At 47.9% G+C, this 18,449-nt stretch overlaps 2 protein-coding genes across 20 annotated transcripts in view; one reads left to right on the forward strand and one right to left on the reverse strand.

Annotated features, from left to right (window-relative positions):
• Window positions 1–498: 498 nt before the first annotated feature.
• On the forward strand, window positions 499–7,711 carry S100B (S100 calcium binding protein B). The gene is made up of 3 exons (XM_036352291.1): window positions 499–624; window positions 3,495–3,633; window positions 6,482–7,711. Exons 2-3 carry the CDS (start codon window positions 3,496–3,498, stop codon window positions 6,620–6,622), a joined length of 279 nt encoding a protein of 92 aa, XP_036208184.1. The 5' UTR covers window positions 499–624; window position 3,495; the 3' UTR covers window positions 6,623–7,711.
• Window positions 7,712–12,951: 5,240 nt separating this feature from the next.
• The window catches only part of DIP2A (disco interacting protein 2 homolog A), an 82,239-nt gene continuing 76,741 nt past the window's right edge, over window positions 12,952–18,449 (reverse strand). For 11 of the 19 annotated variants that reach the window (XM_036348669.1, XM_036348671.1, XM_036348667.1 and 8 more), the window contains 4 exons: window positions 18,205–18,279; window positions 16,591–16,765; window positions 15,760–15,883; window positions 12,952–15,127 (listed from right to left, as the gene is read on the reverse strand). In XM_036348669.1, the coding sequence (XP_036204562.1) occupies window positions 14,875–15,127; window positions 15,760–15,883; window positions 16,591–16,765; window positions 18,205–18,279 (627 nt within the window). In that variant the 3' untranslated portion in view covers window positions 12,952–14,874. Of the gene's footprint in view, window positions 15,174–15,219; window positions 15,393–15,759; window positions 16,066–16,590; window positions 16,766–18,204; window positions 18,280–18,449 lie in introns of those variants that run through there. The other 8 variants (XM_036348675.1, XR_004973949.1, XR_004973950.1 and 5 more) reach the window with 8 other exon arrangements.

Genomic DNA, 18,449 nt, shown 5'->3' on the forward strand with positions numbered 1-18,449 from the left:
CCTCAATCTTATTAAACAAGGACTTTCCCCTAAATGAACCAAGTATCTATTTTGTCCCTGCTGATGTTGAGCTCGGTGGCTTCGTGAGGCAGCCCTGCTTAACTCAGGGTACAGATGTCCACGGGGCATCCTGCCAGCTAGTGGGGGCCAGGTGGGGGGAGCTGGAGACAGGAGAGGGCTCAGGGCCTCTCCACTGGAAACCAGCATGGTCCAGCCTGCACTTGGACGCTCCAAGTTCTTGGCTGAACATTTGTGTTGTTTGAATCCATTAATCTGTCTCTCTCCTCTCCCCACCACCAACCTTGCTTTTAGAAGATCATTAATATTCATGTGTAAATTTAAAATAGCACAAAAAGCTGACTCCCCACTTCCTGCCCCGCAGGCCGTTTTCTTCCTTGGCCCAAGTGCAGTCCCCGGGTGGCAGCTTGGTCAATGCCGCCCTGTGTGCAGCCACCCCCACCCTGCCCTCGGCCCCCATTGGCTGCCTGGGCCTGCAATGGGACTGCACAAGGGACCCACGCCCAGAGGAAGGAATAAAAGGCCATCCCTCCCCACCATTCCTGCCACTCAGGACACTGCTGCCAGGAGGTGACCACGAAGAGCGAAGAGCGACCAAGATCACACGTGAGGGGGAAAGACTGCTCTTTGGGGGGCTGGGGTGGGCAGGGATCCCAGAAGGTGGGTTGGAGAACTGGGTGGTAGTTCAGAAAGCCCCTTTACGATAAGTGCAGCATTTCAAAGTGTGGATTTTACTACTGCGTTGTGGACATGACGGGCTCAAGCCTAGACAGCTAGAGGTTCATTTTGCCCATGTTTTTATTACCATAAATTGGAGAAACCTCGGGTCTGGTGATTGCTGACATTTCCCCAGAAGTACTGCAAATATTGATTCTCTCCTCTTTGAGGAGGAGGGTTTTTGCTTCCGCAGGGCTGAGGACGGGCAGCCTGATGCTAGCTTAGCCCTCTCTGACAGATGAGTGTTTTCTCCCCTTGCTCCGGCCCCAGCCCTGGGCACGCACTGCTTCTCAGTGTTCCCGTTCCCCTCAAAGGGAAATGTCGGGGCCTCTGGGCACCCACTCAGAAATTCCATGAAAACTGAGAGGTCTTTACAAGTGAATTATAAATGGGGTCAAAGAAATCGGGGTTTATGGTGGGTTTAACTTTCATCAGTCTGATCATTTCTCAAGTAGGTAGGGCTCCTTCCTTAGGGGGAACCCTGACATCATGTGCGATGTGTTAAAGCCCAAAACTTCTCTTGTTTTCGACATAAAAAGATTAACACAGGAATAAGAGGCTAATTGAAGCAGGAGTAACATAGAACGAAGTGCAAAAGGAACATGGATATTTGATTTCCATTTCTCTTAAAAGATGAGCTTTACACCATCAATTGTTTCTTAGTCAATGGGAAGAATTTAACAGGGAACATAAATTAATTAACTTCTAGAATGGTTTTAAAGAAAATCACATTTTATGGAGTTTTAAAACATATGAAGTATATTTTCCATGCTTTTCCTTTTAGAAAAATCCCACTAGTCATACTTCATACACACAAAAATAATTTACCTTCCTCTTCCCCCAAACATCATGAATTTTGAGAAGCATCAGGATAATATAAAAGGTTTGGTTTTGTTTCTTTTTATTATTATTGATTTTAGAGAGAGAGGAAAGGGGAGGGGGACATTGATTTGTTGTTCCACTTATTTATGCATTCATTGGTTGATTCTTGTATGTGTCCTGATTGGGGATCAAACCTGCAACCTTGACATATTGGGACAACACTCTAACCAACTGAGGCTTATTTTGTTTCTTTTTTTAAAAAAAAAAAATCAATAATTGAAATTTGAGTGCAAAGGATAAGAAAGCAGGAAATGTTAAAGATTTTCATCCATTTGAATTGTCCCATCTGTATATGATATATCTGATTATGAGGGACTTAAAACAAAGTATAATGATAATTAATGGTGTGACTTTAGCAAAAACCAGGCCAAGATGAAAACCCTCATTTCTCTTTCCCTTGGGGAGTCAGAAATAAAAATTTAAATATTTTATTCCAAGTTATTTTTAAGATGTGACATACTCAACATGGGAATGATTTTTCCACAAGTAGATGTAACTCTTGTATTTATCTTTCACTATAACAGTACTAGGATTCTGTAATAAGAAGAATTCAAGGTCTAAAGTTGGTAAATTCCTCTGGCCGAGTGTCTCCGTTTTGTGAAACAACTGAAAAACTGTCCTTTGTAAAATGTGCCTAACCCCCAGGTTTGAACAGGTACTTCTTCAGTTTACGGGCCGTGGTATAAGCTGCGTGTTGAGGGAAGCAGAAAGTTTCTGACTTTGGCAACTGCAGAGAAACACTTACGAGGGAATAAGCGGCCTTTCCCCCATTCGCTTGAGGCAGCACCTCCCTGGATCCTAAAGAAAGACCTGGCGGTGGCTCCTGCTGCACTTGCCTGTTCCTGTGGCGGAACCAGCTTACCTGTATAACCTGATAATACGTTTTTGTTTCTAGTAGGTCAAAGTACCTTCCATTGATCTTCTTTTTCAAAAAAATGTGTGGAAATTCTACCATATTAATTTTTCCAGTAAAGATTTTTTTATTAAAAAAATGAGTTAAATTTACATATTAGTTCAAAGGAAAGCAAATTCCTACATTTTGTGATCTTTAAAATCTTTTGAAAAGACCTACACTTTTCATGCTACACGTATTCCTAGTAATACGTATGTGCTGCTGTGTGAATGGAATTCTCCTCCTGTCTTCCAATTGTTTATTGACAGAATATAAGACTACTATTGATGTTTGTACCCTCATTTGGCTCCTCATCATCTTACTTCTTTCTTATTAATTCTAACAGCTTGCAGCACTGCTCTGTTCAGCTGCACTGTCACTGATGTGGGGCCCTGCCAGGGCAGAGGGTGCCCACGGTAGGAGGCAGGCAGGATTCAATCCCAGAACTCCTTCACTGCTCTGCCTTCATATTTTTAAAAGATTTTTAAACTGATTTTTTAGAGACAGAGAAAGGGAGAGAGAGAAACATCAATGTGAGAGTGAAACAGTGATCGGCTGCCTCCTGCACACACCCTACAGGGGATTGAGCCCCAAATCCAGGCATGTGCCCTGACCAGGAATTGAACTAGCAACCTTTCGATGCACGAGACAATGCCCAACCAACTGAACCAGATGAGCCAGGGCTGCCTTCATATTTTTGCTGGAGTTTCCCATTGGCCAAACCCAATCAGGAGCCAGAAGGCCTGGCAACTTGTCCAGGTAGCCAACAGGGGCAGAGAAAAGGGGCAAAGCGGGAAGAGTGGGTCTAAAAGGTGGATGGGAGACTGGTGACCACTGAGCAAGTTCTGAGCTTGACATTGGAGGTGAACCAAGGCTGGCCCAGCCCCCTCCTCGGGGTGGATGTCTGTATAGGCAACATGTTAACTGTTCTTTGTGAAACAAGGCAAAAAGCATGAGAAGGCATCTTTCCTCTGTGGACCCCTAGGATGTCTGAGCTGGAGAAGGCCGTGGTGGCCCTCATTGATGTTTTCCATCAATATTCCGGAAAGGAGGGCGACAAGCACAAGCTGAAGAAATCCGAACTCAAGGAGCTCATCAACAACGAGCTTTCCCATTTTTTAGAGGTGAGTCTTTTTAAAATCGACAGTTTATGCATTTTCCTCTCCATGTCTAAAACCACCTGTGCACTTCCTCTTCAAGGCAGACATGCAGGCGATTCTGGGTCTGTTTCAGGACTCCTAGGTTGCTTCTGGAAACTCGTTTGCACCCCATTGTCTTCATTTTCATTGGTTTTGTATGTAGTAGGAACATCAAGAAAAAACTGCTGTCTCAAAGGCAAAAGTACAGATTCCAAATAATGCTGACATTTCTCTGAAAAAATCTAAGGATTTACAGCAGTGATGGCAGAATGGATGGAAAATAGACTCACAACTTATCATGGGCCATGTGCATATAAAGAAGACGTTAAAGATAAGTTTTTGTTTGGGGGAAAATCACTATTTTAGCTTTAGCTAGATGTTTAGCATCCACCTAAGTCAGTGGTCGGCAAACTGCGACTTGGCAAACTGTGGCTCACGAGCCACATGCAGCTCTTTGGCCCCTTGAGTGTGGCTCTTCCACAAAATGCCGACTTCTGCACATGGGCCACGAAGTTTCAATCGCACTGTACGTGCGCGCCCGCACATGGTATTTTGTGGAACAGCCACACTCAAGGGGCCAAAGAGCCGCATGTGGCTCACGAGCCACAGTTTGCCGACCACGGACCTAAGTGATAAAGATGCCGTTCACTGAGCAAATATTTATCGACCACTCATTATGTTCACTACTGGGGAGACACAGGCCCAAGGACATGGCCTCTGCTTCGGAAGCACGCAGGCTGGCACATCCATGAAGGACCACAACCTACTTGACTGAGGGCAGGAGGCCTGGGGGCTTGCAGGGGGCTTCATGGAATAAGAGACATTGGAGAGGACCCTAACTCAGGAAGCTGCATGAGGACTCCTGATGAGTCCTCCTCCCCCACACAAGTCCCACTCTGATCTGTGGTAAAAGAATGTCCAGACACCTCATGGAGGACTCGCTTCCCTACCCACTAGCTCCTGCCCTTGGATCAGCCACCCATCATCTCTATCGCACACCAGTCTTACACCCCCAAGGCAATGAACTGCAATCTGCCTGGTGCCTGACCTCCCCTTACTACCCAGAACCAAGGTTCTGAAGTGACCAATCACACACAGGGAGAAGGCCAGCCAATGCACCAGTGAACAGATGTCTGACCAGGAGCGAATTCCGGGAAAGACACCAGAGCATCCTGAGGGATGGTGATGGTGATAGGGAGCCACCATCCCAGCCAGCTGAGCCTCTCGGTGCAGGGCAAGCCCCAGGTTCCAGCATCAGGGGCAGCACCCATTGTCTGCAACTGGCTTGGTTCTCCTGCCCCACCTCCACGCAAACACTCCAAGGCTCTGAATGGCACCACCAGAGCAGAGGAAGTGACTTGCAGGCTTGCTGGGGGGAGGGGGGGGGGGGGCGGGGGAAGAAGGGGGTAGAGGAGGCATCCCCTAGTCCGATTCCGGGACTGATTTCTCAGGCAGTCAAGTCCAAGTGGCAGCTGCTTCACTCACATGTTCAATTATTCAGTCCCACCAATCCTGCCTTCTAACTTAATCGAAGTCCCAGTTACTTCTGTAAAAAGGATTGTTGTGAGGATGAAATGATAGTTTTTGTCAAGTGCTTAACATACAGTGAAAGTTCAAAAACCAGTTAACTGCTACTGATTTTAAAATCTTAACACGTGGTAACCACAATTTATAAAAGATAAGTAATTCAAGGTAAGTATGCCAAGGTATCATGAACGTTTGTTGGCCTGGCTTTATTAAGGTGATTTTGGTTAGGACGCAAACCTAGAGTAAAATTGAAATAATGCACTGCTGCCATCCATCTTCCAACCTATGCTTATAGGTTCCGCCCAACCCCCGCTGGAATCTCAGTTTTTACATGTTTTATTTTTAAAAATATATATTTATTGATTTCAGAGAGGAAGAGAGAGGGAAAGAGAGAGAGAAACATCAATGATGAGAGAGACTCATTGAATGGCTGCCTCCTGCATGCCCCACACTGGGGATTGAGCCCGCAACCTGGGCATGTGCCCTGACTGGGAATCGAACCGTGCCCTCATGGTTCAACCACTGTGCCACGCCGGCTGGGCTCAGTCTTTTACATGCTTTAGATTGAAGGCAGCCACTGAACACTACACCAGACTTCCTCAGGCCAACCTCCGCTGCACTGGGAATGGTTCTTCTGAACAGCCTGCACTGATGCTCTTTTTCAGTGAAAATGCCACATTCTCACATGGTTATGGCCCTGCACCGTGTTTGTTCCTCAGAGACTTTGTAAGACTATTCACTTGGCTTCTGTGTTGGGAAGAACTGTCAGAAAAAGTTCCATGACACCTAGAAAGCAGCTCAAGTGGCAAAAAGAACACACGGAGTTCACAAATTTAGGGCATGCTAAAGAATTACTTCAACAACAACAACAACAACAAAAATTCAAAACATAAAAATCCATGGAAACCTTCATTGTGCGGACTTCTACACACAGAAACTGACAAATTTAGGGGGGCCAAAAGTTCTTTTTTTCTTTCAAGACGTTTTCCTATAATATACTCTGGCTGGTCGATATGCTATTCTTCTTTTTTTAAGTATAGTGATAACAACCTGCAGGTTTTCAGATCTTGGTTGTTCCATTCAGTCTTCACAAATAGCCCAGGTCCCACTGGACCTAAAGTAAGATAGAGAAGGCACAGGCCCCTGGACAACAGTCCTCTGGTCCCAGGAGAAATCTTCCTGGTATTCTGCATTTTATATCTTAGGTTGTTTCTGATACAGATTTTTTAAGCCAGCCAACTTTTAATCATGTTTTGATGGCCTTAAATTTCATTTAAAAACAAGCTGGGTGACTGATCTCTCGTAGGAAATCAAAGAGCAGGAGGCTGTGGACAAAGTCATGGAAACACTGGACAACGATGGAGATGGCGAATGTGACTTCCAGGAATTTGTGGCCTTCATCGCCATGGTTACCACAGCCTGCCACGAATTCTTTGAACACGAGTGAACTAGAGAAAGCAGCCGCGCTGTTCCTGTAATAGAGGCGAAGGTCACACAAGGAAGCAGAGTAAGGGCTTGCAGGCTAGTAGGAGCTGAGCTTTCCGGCTGTGTTCATAGCAATTAGGAAGCTTCATTTGCTTTGTGAATGAAAAATTGAAAATCTCTTTCCAAGGGCTGTTTTTAATGGCCCCCATCATTACTTCTGCTATATTAGGCATACGTGCTAGCTGACTGGTCCCTGGAACTCCTGGTAATATCATGTAGGAAAGTCAATTCTCAGTCACAAAGCCTGGGCTATACAGAATCCTAACCCAGAAAACACAAAACTGACTACCAAAAAGGATTCTGGACATTTGTGGTTTCCTTAAGTCTCCACTTCATTTGAAACCACAAAGCTCTATTTAACCTTTGAAAAGGCTGCCATTTCTTAAATTTGTTCATCATCAGTGCCAATGGAGCCTAACGTAGTTACATGGTGTGAAAATAGATCATGGTCTCATTTAGGTCCCTTTTGCTGTGGTGAGCTGTGATTACTGAGTAGATATTTCATGCTAACAGTTCTAAATGGGAAAACGTGTCCCATAAACCAACAAGTACTGAAACCTTAGCTCTAATCAACACTGAGAAGCAAAATTCTACCTTCCGTGGAATTCTCCTGATAGGCTCACACTTTGCGGGACCTGTGGGACGGGCGTTCTGCAGGAGGATGGGCAGGTCCAGGACCAAGGTTTGAGACCAGCCTCTCCGGAGATGAGTGCACTGCAAGTAACTTAGCCTCTCGAGCCTCCTCTCCTGTCTGTGTGATGATGGGTTACTACCGATGTGTCTGGTCTGTTGGTGAATGTCACTCCTAACTTGTTTGTGCTGTTGGCAAAGTCAGTGTACTTGGACAGCTGAACTTTATGCTCCTGTATCTACGAATTCAAATAAATCAAGTTTCAAATAATCGTTACAAATACTAAAAATCACTTCCAGGAAAATTCACATTAATCTTATCCACCTCTTTTCCTGTTCTGTTTTATTTAAAGACACAGACTTCATAAAACCATTGATCGCTTGTATTTGCATTTAATAAAAGAGCACTGTGCTAAGTCTCCGTAGCCGTTAAACATGAAATAAAAACGAAATACCTGCAAAACGGGAAGAGGAGTAAAGTCGAGGGAGCCTGGCTTTCCTCACGGCTGCAGATAGTGCGTTCACCAAGGCCAGGGCGGGTGCACCGGTGGGCACGGGAGACGCGGACCTCACGAAGACTGCGGGGCGCGGAGGGGCGGGGTGCGGGGTGCGCAGAGGACAGCGTAGTGGCGGGGGCGGGCGAGGCAGGGAGGAGAGGGAGAGGCGGGGCGAGGGGAGGGGGGCAGGGCGGACGGGGCGGGGCAGCACGTGGGTCCTCCTGAACAGCTGGGACGACCTTCCCTGGACCAATCGCCACGAAGGGGAGCTGCGATTGGTCCTGCCCAACAGGAACAGGTGGGCTGTGGCGCTCGGGCTGTGGCGCTGGCACTGAGTTAAGGTCTTCGGGTCCGCTCCGCCGCTGGCTCAGCTATGCCCCCCAGGCCGGGGTCCCCGTGGTCTCCTTGCCGGAGTCTGGGGGCGCGGGCGGGGGGTTCGTCTCTGTTCTGGCGGGTTTGTTCCCGCGGGGTCACCCTCCAGGATCCTCGGTCTTGCCCGCAGACCCTGTAGAGAAAGCTGAGTGGTGGCTGCCGTTTCAGAAGCCCCTCGGGGGTGTTGCCTGCTGGCTGGACTGGGCAAGCTGCCCCTCCAGGGTGACCCCAGCTGCCCCTCCGGGAGACCCCAGCTGCCCCTCCGGGGAGACCCCAGCTGCCCCTCCGGAGAGACCCCAGCTGTCCCTCAGACAGCCTCCGGCCGAACAGGTGGAGCAGTGCCCACACCCCAGGGGAAACGCGAAGCCTGCGGTGGAGGAGCCCCTCGCACGGGACGCAGCCAGGGGAGGGCTGGAGGCACCGCCGGAAGTGAGGGCCCCCAGGGCTGGGAGGGCTGCAGGTCAGGGGCCAAAGGAACTCGGCCTTATCCCCAGGGGCGTGGGGCTCTTTTGTTGAGCAGAGGAGCCCATTTGTTGGTTCTGCACTGACAAGTGCTGTCAAAGGGTCTGAGCCCTGCAGGGGGCGCTCCTGGGCTTTCCAGCAGAGGCGGCAACAGCAGGGGGTCTCTGGAGAGATGGGGTCGGCAGTGAAGAGACTTGGGCCAGTCTGGGAGCTGCTCAGGAGGACCCCAGTGTGAGTGGAGGTCCGGGGCACCATCCGCCGCTCCAGACGGGTCAACCTGGGAGGACCACGGGCCCACGCTCAGGTCCACTCTGCTGTTGCTGCCTTGAAATATTTGGTAATTTATGGACGAGGGGCCTGGCGTTTTCGTTGTGCGTTGGGCCCTGCAGATTATGCACCCTGTCCTAGGCCATGGTGGGACACAGGAAGGGGAGCAGGCTGGGGAGGCCCAGAGTGAGTCTGTCGGACTCAGCCCGAGGGCAAGCATAGATACACCCTGTGCACGGAGGGGTCAGGGAGAGGGAGGTGGGTGGTGGGTTGGCTCTGAGCTGTAGTGTGTGGGGTGTCTGTACCTGGCCAGCTTGCCTTCAGACCGCGTCTCCACACTTGCTTTCATCACCAGAGGACAGCCCTGCTGCTTTAGCCAGAAATTGAGTAGGTCCTTCCTAGTACCTCCCTTGTCTTTATTGATCCCAAAAATCCTAAGATGACTCAGTTCCCAGATGACACCCTGCTTCCTAAGCAGAGGAAAGAACTGGAGTGTACCGGCCAGCAAGGGGCCTGCCGAGTGCAGCTGCTGTTTGCCTTCTGACCCCACATCCAGGGGATGATGTACCTTTACCCCAGGAAGAGACTTCCTCTGCACTGCACAGCCATCCTCAGGGACTCCTGGGGGCTTCCTGGCACAAACTCTGGTGAGCTCCAGGTTGTAAATGTCCATCCTCCTCCTCTGACCTGTCCTCAGCTGAGAGGGACCTGCTCTCACCGAGAGGCACTGTCTGGTTCCATGAATGGGTGGTGATGGTTCCCACATGGGCCACTGGGCGCTGCCTCAGACATCTCTAGGGAGAATCAGGTCCCTATAGAGGGAACTCTGCATTTAAAATGATCTCTATTGTCCCATCATGACCCAGTTCAGCCACACAGAACTCCCTGTGCCCCTCAGTTATTTTAATCCACAAGATAGGGCCAAAGTAGCCCGGAGAATGTCCCTGACAGCCACATTAAGGCTCTCAGGCCAGAGGCGGAGACCCAGCAGAGGATCCCATTTGTTGGTCCTGCATTGACAAGTGCTGTCAAAGGGTCTGGGGCCTGCAGGGACCCAGCCTCCACTCAACCATGTGGACCATCCCAGCATGTACTGCTGTCCCTGCTCCAAGTCTGGGCAACACAGCTGTCAGACTTTCCTGCCACCGAGAGGAGGCATCCTCATCTCTTTATCGTGAAGGGGGAACATGTGGCCTGGGGTCTCCACAGAGAGCTCCCAGCACGCACAGGGACTTCAGGAAGGCCCTGGATTCCTGAGCCCTGGGCCATTCTTCCCTCTTTCACCCTGGCCCTGCCCCGGGGAACAATGGGGGAGGGGCATTGAGGTTGGGCAGGCCAGGGCTCCACCTGCCCCCCTTGCCTTCTCTGGCCCTGGAGTCTCCCAGGGGCCTCTACCAGCTGGCCCTCACGCACAATTGTAGATCATCACCTCCACAGGATTGGTCCTAAGCAGACCATGTCTCCCGCAGCCACCAAAGGAAGTACATTTTCTCCCAGGCCACCTGGGGCCCCACTCTGGATGTCTTCCTTGTGGGCAGTTAATATCCCAGCAGGACACCCCTGCAGCTCCACCCTGCAAGACCCCACCCTCGTCTCCAAGGCCAGAGGGGCCCTTCAACTCTCACACACCAGCTGAGGCCCTGGAAATAGTTTGACAACTCTTCCCAGGAAGCTCTGGGAAGGCCCATAACTCTGTCCCATGAGGCTCCTGGGTTTGATTGCTGTTGTTTCAGAGTTTTTATTTATTTTTAGTTCAAATTTATCAGATTCAAATTCAGTAAAAAAATTTTGATGAATACAAAAGGTTAAAATTAGGGGTTTAGATGACAATCACATGAGCCTCAGTAGCCAGTTTACATGTGCAATTTCTTATTGGTTGCATAGTGTTGAGATTTTCTTGATCAGGATGTTTAATTTTGGAGATTTCATCCCTCTCTGACCCAGACATAACTTGGGTTCTTATCATTGCCTATCTGGCCAGATGAGATTCTGGCACAACCTTTTTCCTCTGTTTGATGAGAAAAGGAGTGGCTTCTTAAAAGAGTGTGAAAAATAAACATCATTCAATCAAGTTGGCAGGAGGCAAAGCAGGGAGGGTTGGGCACAGGCTGGACATGGGGTAGAGCCTAGGCTGAGGCCAGCAACCTCAAGAACAAAGCCCAGTGCCCCAGGCTCTCTTGAAGACCCCCTCACCCCAACCCCCGCATTGAACATGCAGTCCCTGGAAACCTTTCACACAGTGAAGACTGCCCCTGAAATTTTCCCCTCTGAGGGGCTGGGGAGACACTGGGGAGGAAATGCTGAGTCACATGGGCCCCACAGCTCCTTCCACACAAAACTCTACTGGAGGCCTGTTAAATATCCCAAGCGACAGGTCTCCCAGATCTGGGATGGGGCCGTGTCTGGCTGGTGACTGTTTTAACAAGAACTCGGGTGATTCTCATCCTCAGGAAGTTAGGAAGCACTGGGTTGGTAAGGCAGAACTGTCTGCCTATATGGTCCTTACAGAGGAATTGTGCCGCCCTCTCACTTAGACTTTGTGCAAGGCATTGGATAGGGAAGACCTCACCATCTTGGGGACCCCTGAGCAGGGACATCACAATTTATATAGTCTTATAATTACCTTTTTACCAGTACTGTTTTTTTCATGTGAATTGAAATTACCATCTGAAATCACTTGCTTTCAGCCTGAAGAACTTTAGTATTTCTGATAATGTAGGTCATCTAGGAACAAATCCAATCTTTTTACCTGAGAATGTTTTATGCCTCCACTTTTGAAAGATAGCTTTGCTGGATATAAAGTCTTAGTTGAGGTGTTTTTTTTTTCTCTGAGTTCTTTGAGTATGTTATCCCCCTGCCTTCTGGCTTCCATTATTGCTGGTAAGAATTCAGCTGTCGATTTACTGGAGTTCTCTTGCAAGTGATAAGTTGTTTCTCTCTTGCTAGACCCAGGCATCTCTGAGTGACACCCCTGCTTTAGGAGCTGAACACTCCTAAAGTGGAGTGGGGGGCAGTAGCCAGAGGTCTTCTGTCTGCATCTCCTGGAATGGCACCACCAACTTATGAGCTGGACAAGGTCAGTCAGAGCCCCTGTATTCTTGGTGACACTTCATCCAAGGTAGAGGCTGCATTCCATGAGTAGAGGCTGATGGAAGAGATCTTCTGAGATCAGTCTTGGTTGAGATAACAGATTCTTGTTTTTTTTACTGAACTTTCATGCAAAGATGTTTTTCATTTGCTGTATGCCTTTAGCACCATTTCCAAAGGCTTTAAGTGGTTGGCTTTTTAACAGTGATTTTCACCTGTTATTCTGAATAGCATGTTCACAGAGCTTCTCAGGCTGTCGTGCCAGAAACTGATCTTTCCCTACTTTTTAATGTAAAGTAAGTGCTAAACACTGCTCATCTTTGAACTTGTGCTGCACTGTGTCAGCATGCAACAACAGCTGATAGGGGGCCTTCATTCTCCTGCTCTCCATCTGCAGCCTATGGCAGCATCTGGATGTACCCACCTGGAAGCCCAGCTCACTGTTGCTGGGAGTGGCAATGCATCTTCCCTCAAAGCTTCATCTGGTCCCTCATTATCTTTTTTCAACTTCTGCTTTTAAGTAGTATCTGTAATGATCATTCATTTGGCCTTTTCAGTCACTTGGAGAGTCTGGGGAACAAGGTACCCTATACTTAATTGGCACTTAGAATTAGTAATAACCTCTCAGTTTCTCACTTTGCACTGCCCTTGGAAAACTCCACAAGGTCCTTCCTAAACATTTCACAGACTCATGTAAATAGATTCCCTCATTAAACTCTGAAAGACAGAGCTGGATGCAGAAAACCGGGGCAGTGAGCACGCAGGGCTTCAAGCCTGGCATGAACTCTTACCCCCACTCCACCTATAGGAAGGAAACCTGAGGCAGGAATTGTAACTGCAGATGTGCACACACACATCTGGGAGGAGGTTCACTGCAGCACTGTTGAAAGAACTATGATGGACAACAGCAATTGAGCAAAAGCTACCTTTAGTCATGACACACCTGTACAGTCATTAAAACATGTAGAAGAATATATGTAACAGATTAAAAAGTCTGTAATTTATTAAGTACAAAAGCTGATTATAAAAGTATATGATTCTAATTTTGTAAAATATTTTAAAAGGAAAAAAATCCCCAAAAGGATTTACGTCAAATACTAATGCTGCTATATTACTCAGAGGTAGGATTATAGATTTTCTTCTTTACACTTTAATGTGCTTTTTAGATTTTATGCTGTAAGCATAAATGTTTTTATAGTCAGAAAAAAGTAATACACAATAAAATCCATCCTATTTGGTATCATTTAAAAAACCTTTTCACACATTTCAAAATGCAGAATTACAAAATCAATAACTTTTATTAACATTATGATATAAAAAATTTTAGTGTGATATACAGAATTCCCAGAGAGTAATCTTAAAACATTTTAATGTGCTTCTTAAAGTCTTAATTTACAAGACACCTTGTTTTACTGACACTGACCTTTCAATACAAAAATTTTACAATATTTGCTACAAAACTACAACATTAATATTAGGGTTAGGTAGTTCTTTCCCCTGCCGGCCATTCTATTATAAGGAATATTTGTTATCTGTATGTCAAACAATAAGTTACACAGACTATGTACATAATTACAATAGATATTACAATTTCAGTATGTTGGAACATAACTAACTGCAGTCCACCACAGCAGGCAAACAGAGCTACAATGCACCTGCTATTGGTAGCCAAATAAGAGTAAAATGTGAGAGTTAGCCTATTTAGCCAGACCTATTTGGTGGAGAATTTTAAATGGTAGAGAATTAATAACAGCTTTGTTAGGCACTGATTCAGGCTAATTCCAGAAAAACCTGGTTGTTTCTATGAAGCATGCATGATCCATAAACTTTCCCATCCACAGTTCCCCCCAAAACCCAACAACTTCATAACATACTCTTTATTAGCTATATAAAAATACTCTATGTCTTAGATTTGAGCTTCACTTCAAATTCTTAGAAGTTTCTAAAGGATTTTATATTCTCTTTGATTTAGGTTTACTATAATATCACTCCGTTTAGTCATAACTGAATATGGTTTGGCCAAATTTAATAGGCATACAACTCAAAATGTAAAAGCCAGGTTGAGGGTAACCAGGCCCACCTTCATCATGGGGTAAGGCTCTCCCCAGAGCTAAACTGCACTGAGGATGTGAAAACCTCAGACACTGTCATCAATGCTTCCAAATCTTTCCGAAACAGAGTATCTTCCGAAACAGAGTATCTACCTTGACAGCCCCAATGCACTTACTGAACATTAGTGACAATGTGTGCAGACAGTCGGGCACACCTGTTTCAATAAACTGGGAGAGAGGAAGCACCTTGTAACTAGAGTGCCTGGTTTCGGGCCCAAGAGCCAGGGTAGGAGGAGTGGGCAGGTCTTGCTGCCCTTCCCATCAGCCTCTTTGGGCTCTGTTCCTCCCTGTGAATCAGTTGTACTGTGGCCTCAAGTCCTTACTAGCTTAAATTCTACATATAAACTTGTCATTTGAAGTGGGAATAAATAATTGAATTTTTAAAATCAAGAACTATATTTTTAGTCTAAAAAGTGCAAACTTGCAATACAGTAGAGAACAAATTGCACACCTGCAATTCCTCATGATACCCATGGCCAGGCCTTTCGTTTCCTTTCCCAGTCACCCTAACTGTTAAAATACTGACATTTATGTTTTTGTAAATGTCCTTGAAGATTAAAATATTCCTTCAAATAATTCAGGAAGTGGCTTCTCAAATAAGATTTGGGGAACTTTGAGACGAATCTCTAAAAGTAGGGTAAGGGGTGCAGTATTTCGTGATGACTGCAGTCCTTTGTCCTGGTGGCTACAGACACACTGCAGTGTCTTCACATGTTCTAACACCTTCACATGGTTCCAACCCCTGGAAGCCTCACATTGGACAGAACCCTGGAGCTGGTGAGAGGTGCTCACATGTTGTAGGCAACATAGATTGGATCCAGCTGGTCAGCCAGGAAGCCATCACGCAAGTGCATGCGTTGCTTCTCACCCCGAGAGTTGATGGGGATCACGCCTGGGTCGACAATGACCACCACACCGACAACCAGGTGATGCTCCTCCAGCACCACATTTGTCACTAGGGCCACTAGGTCCAGTGCGTCCTGCTCCAGCCCGTCCAGCTCCACCACCACAACCAGCAGGTTGGTCCAGGTGAACACGGCACTGCAGGGAGAAGACAGATGGCATCACAGGGCATGGACATCAGCTTCTGAGGACCAACAGATACATGGGAAATGATGCCAAACAGAGGAGAGTAAAAATACAAGTATATTTATTGACACTGCGTTGCTGCTGAACATCGTTCACAATTGAAAGGCTAGGCTAAATGTGCCGTCTAGGACTATCTATTCTAATGAAAGTTCTTGCTAAAAATTAGAAGCATTCATTATTTGATGTTGAAAGCTGAGCCTCTCCCAATGCAAGCTCCCTACAAAGTGAAGAAATTATGAATCACAACCATTTAAATGAGAAAATTCACATTAAAAGCAGAAACACCAGGAAAACTGTGGAGACCTCACACTTTGCCTGTTCATTCAGGGTCAAACGCTTGGTTTAAAACTGACTAGGAAAAAAGGAAAGCCCAAGCAAAACCAAAGGGCTGCACAAGGGGTCTCTGGTGCGTGTTTCCTAGAGCAGGTCTGGAGAGCCCAGGGCCAGCTCTGGGAGAGGAGGCTTTGCCAGCATGTGCCTGAAATTGGGGTCTGCTAGAAAAGTGACCAGGCAGATGGCCCTCAGTCCCTGGCTCTGCCCCAGATGAGGGCCTGGGAGGGACTTGCCCTCCTCTGGGTTCTTACCACTCGGCGATGCTCCTGTGTGCTCGGATCACAGACGTCTCGATGTCGATGGGGTGGTACCGCATGCCTCTCAGCTCCAGTGTTTCATCCAGAGACCCAACCACATAGAGTGCGTCATGTCGCTCTATGAAGGGCAGTTTGCACACCTCAGAAAGGCACAGTGCAATCTGGGCACCCTCCACACATCTGTGTCAGCCTGAGTCGGGCTCTCTGGAACAGGGAGCTCACTATTCCAACATCACTTAAAACCAAGCTTCCAAATGGGTGAGGCGTGCAGCAGAGCCTGATAAAGGTGCTGTCCATCCCCTTGATTCCAAAGAATTACGTCAATGTGTGAATATATATTTAAAAATAATATTTACTATTTCTGGAAACAAAACAGCATCTACAGGGGCTACCAAAAGTTCTGACTTGATTTGGCTGGCCTGCTGGGGCCTAAGGACTTTGCAGTTATGACGGGTCGTGTGTGGGGAGGGTTACCCACAGCTGGTGAAACATGCAGGTGGCTCTGCCTAGGGCTCTGCCTGGGGAAGGACTTGACAGCATTACCAACAACCCCACAAATTCAGCAGAGGCCGAGGGTCCAAGAACAGTAAGGACGGTCACAAAGGGAAAAATAGTAATTTTCAGAGAACACCACTGCCAGAGCTCATCCTTTACCCCACATCCAAAGATACAAGCTCCTTGCAAGGGGTGTGGTGAGTCAGCAGGAATCCCTGAGATGCTGCACGTGCCTGTCAGGCTCACAAGCTGCAGCAGCAGACCCTGTGGGCTGTGGACAGAGCCCCTCACCCCCAACAGTGCTGACACGGGGTCACCATAACCCCTCACCTCCACTGGCATCAGTGAGCTCCGTTCTCCGAAGGAAGCCCAAGTAGCCAGTCCTTGCCCAAATGGTCTGGGTGTCTCCAAAGCTCAGTCGGGCACTGAAGTGGTCAGCATGAAGTGCTTCCTCTCCATGGACAGTGTAGTAGCCTGTGGCATTGTGGGGGCTGCTAACCCAGATCTGTGGGGCCCAAAGGACAAGAATGAGCTGAGCACAGGTTATCATGAGACATCCACTCGCCAAGAAAACTTAAAACACTGCAAAAAGGCAGGGCATTTTCAGTGTGGCTTATCCTGTGAACTAAGTTAAAATTGCAGGTACGGAAAGCAAACAAGTAACTTTCTCTCCTTCAAATGGAGCGTTCCTCTCCAGGACTCTGTGATGTAGATGCCCTCACAGGGTGACTCCCGCTCCTCACATCAAACTACTGTTGTCAATGAGGACGGGGATTGATGTACAGGTCTACATGGGCAAGAGTGATGGAGTGAGGCTCACTGAGTGGGCAAACCCTGCACCAGACTTACCTGTATATGTGTGAATTTATATACATCCATATACTCTCGGGTGCACACATGCTAGCAGTACCCAGTGTATTGGGGCCCCTTGGGGTGTCCTTCTAAATACAGAGCCCATCCAGGACCCACAGTCACCTCCCCAGATCAAGCACCTGGCTCTAGATGTCCCCACAAGGCAGCATCCTAAGAAGAGACAGGGAAGCTGACAGGGGCTTCTGCCACAAGGGGTGGGGCCCAGGTTAGCACAGACCCTCCATGACCATCTTGGGGGCACCATGTTACCCTAACAGGCCTAGGTCCAGTGGCCAGAAGGGAGGCCCCACACCGACCCCACCCAACCCTGGGACTGGCACATCTTCCCATTTGGACATCGAGCAACCCCTGGGAGTCCCCCAGGCTCACTCACACCCTCGTCTTAGTTAGACTGAGACTAGGCAGTGTCTGTATGACTGCCCTTGAGTGCCATCTACCAGGACCCTGGAGGTTGTCCACACCAGAGACCCTGATGCCAGGACATAGGTTCCATGGCGTGTCCTTAGGGCCTGGAACTAGGAAGATAAGACCATTCCCATCATAACAGAACCAACGTGGGCACTCAGGCTGTGACCTGCACTCTCCCTGCCACCCTGGCCTCCGGTAGTAAGTCCCACCTATCTTGTTACACTGGATACATATGCATAAATGCCCATATGTCAATACAATGATTCTTGCACAGCCTGTGTGTGTCCAGGGGACGTGTCCTCAGGAGTAGAGGACCCTGCCTCCCATCTCAGTGCCTGTGCCGTGCCAGCCCCTCCTTCAGGGCTGTGGCTCCTGGCTTGGTGCAGGAACTGTGTTTTAAGACACAGCTGCTTTCTCCATGTTGCGGGTTCCTTTGTGGCTTCTAGGGTCTCCAAGTACCTACAAAACTCAAGGTTTCTCTCTGCTGGTAGGGAACCTGGAGTGGAGACTCATCCCATGAATCCACAAAATCCTACCCAAGTACTGGGTACAGGAGCACAAATGTGCCTGGGGGATAAGGACCAAAGAGCTTGGCAGATGGGAAGAGGTGGAGGAGCAGCTCCTGAGGTGCATGAGGCTCCAGAACCCAACCCCCAGCCTCACCTCTCCCAGGTGTGAGTCTCCAAGGGGCCCTTTGGTCTCAGTGTGTGCGATGATGACTTTCACTCCAGGGAGGATCTGGAAGGAAAACCGTGCCCATGTCAAAGACAACACAAGACTCCAAACTCAATGACATTAAAACCAACAGCCCTCAGAAGCTAATCCAAACAACACAATGTGTACATGTAAGTGATCAGATTTAAAGCCAACCCAAATTTGAATCTGAACAGAAATAAGACTTTAATTGA

The sequence above is a fragment of the Myotis myotis genome, unplaced genomic scaffold, assembly GCF_014108235.1.
Source record: "Myotis myotis isolate mMyoMyo1 unplaced genomic scaffold, mMyoMyo1.p scaffold_m19_p_2, whole genome shotgun sequence".
In the NCBI taxonomy this organism is placed as follows: Eukaryota; Metazoa; Chordata; class Mammalia; order Chiroptera; family Vespertilionidae; genus Myotis; species Myotis myotis.

Excerpts from the sequence above, each read along its gene's own strand:
- S100B (XM_036352291.1), top strand. The coding sequence starts at position 3,496 with ATGTCTGAGCTGGAGAAGGCCGTGGTGGCCCTCATTGATGTTTTCCAT. Across the intron at positions 3,634-6,481 it reads AGCTTTCCCATTTTTTAGAG|GAAATCAAAGAGCAGGAGGC; the intron begins GTGAGTCTTTTT and ends GATCTCTCGTAG.